We start from the raw sequence: 3,449 nt of genomic DNA, 5'->3' as shown, positions 1-3,449 counted from the left end.
GCAATCTTGGCTCACTGCAACCTCCGCCTCCTGGGTTCACACCATTCTCCTGCCTCAACCTCCCAATTAGCTGGGACTACAGGTGCCCCCCACCATGCCTGGTTAATTTTTTATATTTTTAGTAGAGACGGGGTTTCACCATGTTAGCCAGTATGGTCTCGATCTCCTGACCTTGTGATCTGCTTGCCTCGGCCTCCCAGAGTGCTGGGATTACAGGCGTGAGCCACTGCGCCAAGTCTTCATTTTTCATTTCGTTTATTATTCTTTTTAGCTCCTGGATTACTGTTTGATTTTAAAAATTATTTCAATTTGTTGAATTTCTTTAACAAATTCTTCATTTGTTCCACTGTGTTGTATTGACATTGCTGATTTTTCTTAAAGCAGCTATATTTTAATTCTTTGATTGCCTATGATTTATGTGCATATGTTTAGGATTAGTAATTGCCACCTTGTTTTGGGCATTTCATGAGGCCATCTTTTCCAAGCTAATCTTTCTTCTTCTTTACATGTGTCTCTATGTGTTTTGATGAATTAGGTGTTTTTTTCCAGTCATTGCAGTCTGAATTTGTTTGTGACTGTTCTATTTCGGTGGGCTTGTTGATATATTCTGAGCAGACTGACCCTTGTATTTCATTTTAGTGCTAGAAGGTGCCCTGAGCCCAGCTTTGACATGATTGTCTAATGCAGGGTCCAAACTCATTGTGATCATGGGAGATGCACATTGGGTGCCCAGGCCATGTAAGAGATCAGGGTCAGACCCTCACATATGAAGGATTGTAGACCATACATCTGACATTGTGTCACTCACAAACATCCTCTGTGGTGTGGCATCCTCTCCGCCAGGGATGGTAAGCCACTACCAAGTTCTCTGTGCTGCCTGTTACTAGCCCTACTCTCTTTTTTTTCCATAGGTGGCCTCAGGTGGTTCAACCCCATTGTACTTGTGGTGCTCTTTATGGGATGATGCAGAAGCAAATCTCCCATGGAGGGGTTCAGGATGGTAGAGAAGCATAATGCCTACCTCCAGCTTCTTCTTTTGAGTGTAGAATCCCTAAGTCCTGGAGGCCTTTCTGCGTATAGTACTCTAAGGGCTTGGGGATGGGGTGCTGTGGTCACAGAAAACTGATTCTCTTACTATCAACCATACTTTTACTAGTCTGTAGTCCAGAGAGGCTTCACAGCCTTACTTGTGCATTCTGGGTTGTTTTTTTAGCCCTTGTGAAAGCAATTGTATGTGTGGGTGGTTATTCAAATTGATGTTTCTTCATGGGTATGATTGTTGGAGAAACCTATTTTGCTGTTCGCTCCGCTTCCTTGAGTTTAACATTGTGATCTTTGTAAATATAATGCTATGTATTAATTGCTTCTCTTGATTTGTCATGAACATTATTCCTTGTTATTAAATTTTCTCATAATTGTTTTATAATGTAATATGAAGTTTAAAAACATATTATAATTTTTCTCGGTTTCATAAAGATGATGATGAGCATTTTTTTCATAACTGCATATTCTTTCTATAATGCATTGCAATAGAGTTGCACCTCCAAGAATTTGTGTGAAGTATTTGGTTTTACTCTTTTGTATGTCTGTTTCTTCACATGCTAATTTATTTTGATGATCCTATGCTAGCCTCTTGGGAATTCCTCTCACTTTCAGATTTTCTGAATATAAGAGGCCATTTTGCATGCTAATTAATATCCTTTTTTTTTTTTAAAATTCAGAGTTCTATGTATGTATTTGTTTCTGTCATTGATTAGCTGTGTCACTTTGTGTAGTTGCTTAACCTAGATTTCCCCATCTTAGTATCAGTCCTAAACACAGCAACTTCCACATAGCATTGTTTTGAAGATTAAATAATAAAATTCATGTGTACCATTTGGTCCTCTTTCTGGCCAAGTCATGGTGTTTACAATGTTTAAAAATTGATGCTTATGTGCACTTACCAATCAGAACAGATACCAACTACAAACAATTGGCATCAGCAGAATATTGGCTTTCCTCATGGAGTGAGAGAGAGCTCTATTAAATGCTAGTTGCTATCATAGTTGTAATAAGTGAAAATAATCATGAGGTTGACAAGATGATTTTTGGCCAAGCAGTTACCAGACTAAGTTAATATTATGTCCCAAATAGGCACAAAAAGCAGGAGCTTTCATATATGAACTTTATTCTGAAATTTTTGTAGTCTGCTGTAATATTAAAATCAAAACATAGAAGTCTCAGTTATACAGATATAGAAACAATATCATACTTTATATTTCATTCTGTGTAGTTCAAACTTAAATAGACTTTTAGTTAAGCCTTGAAGTTTTTCTTACCTAAAGAAGATACACATTTATGCAAATTAATTCAAAAGTACTTTTTTTTTTTTAAAAAGAAGGAGTCTTGCTCTGTTGCCCAGGCTGGAGTGTAGTGGCACAATCTCGGCTCACTGCAACTTCCATCTCCCAGGTTCAAACGATTCTCCTGCCTCAGCCTTCCGAGTAGCTAAGATTACAGGCATGCACCACCATGCCTGGCCAATTTTTTTGTATTTTTAGTAGAGATGGAGTTTCACCAAGTTGGCCATGCTGGTCTCGAACTCCTGACCTCAAGTGATCTGTCCGCCTCTGCCTCCCAAAGTGCTGGGACTACAGGAGTGAGCCACTGTGCCTGGCTCAAAAGTACTGTTTTTAATAATTTTACTATTAGTTTACTTTATTCTAGTAAGACTCTGTTGCCACACAATTTTCTATATTGATTGATTCTTTATTATATGTTAATATAAAAGATTAATTTTAACATTCTTTATCAAAGTTATAATATTTAGCCTTGTGTTTATATAACTTAGCAGACATACCATTCTTATGAATTTTTAAGGATTATGCTAAAGATTATTCCCTCTTTAGCTATAACTTTTAAGTTCCAGGTCATCTTTAACCACAGCATTGTAAAGAGGTTAAGGTAAAATATCAACACATGATTTATGGTACACATTATCTTGCATAAAACTCTGAGCTATATGTGTTATTAATTTTTAAGCAAAACTTGGAAGATGCCTTTTGGACATTTTTACAGTCCAGCTATTTAAGATACATTCTTTGTTTTGATAACTATTATACTTGATATTATGTTAGATATTTGTAATACTTTTTACTGTTTCCTTTAGCTTGCCAGTGTAATGGACATAGCACTTGCATCAATAATAATGTGTGCGAACAGTGTAAAAATCTCACCACAGGAAAGCAGTGTCAAGATTGTATGCCAGGTTATTATGGAGATCCAACCAATGGAGGACAGTGTACAGGTAAGTTTCTTTTAAGCAAATTTTAGTGTATTTTTACTAAGGAAAAGATAATTAAGAAAGCAGCGCCTGTTGTGGAGAATATATATTACTACAGAAAAGTTTTTATTCAGTTTTGATATGTTTTCTAAAGTAATATATATTAGAAACTGTGAACTGTAAAAAT

At 36.4% G+C, this 3,449-nt stretch overlaps 1 protein-coding gene across 1 annotated transcript in view; it reads left to right on the top strand.

Annotated features, from left to right (window-relative positions):
* ATRNL1 (attractin-like 1) overlaps window positions 1-3,449 on the top strand; it is a gene marked incomplete at its 3' end in the record, with an annotated part of 405,371 nt that overhangs the window by 200,957 nt on the left and 200,965 nt on the right. Inside the window, exon 18 of the mRNA XM_011967565.1 lies at window positions 3,149-3,286. Within this exon, the coding sequence (XP_011822955.1) occupies window positions 3,149-3,286 (138 nt within the window). The remainder of the gene's footprint in view (window positions 1-3,148; window positions 3,287-3,449) is intronic.

Source organism: Mandrillus leucophaeus, unplaced genomic scaffold (assembly GCF_000951045.1).
Source record: "Mandrillus leucophaeus isolate KB7577 unplaced genomic scaffold, Mleu.le_1.0 Scaffold80, whole genome shotgun sequence".
NCBI lineage: Eukaryota > Metazoa > Chordata > Mammalia > Primates > Cercopithecidae > Mandrillus > Mandrillus leucophaeus.
Note: the sequence above shows the minus strand (reverse complement) of the source record. Positions and strands in the feature narration are given on the sequence as shown.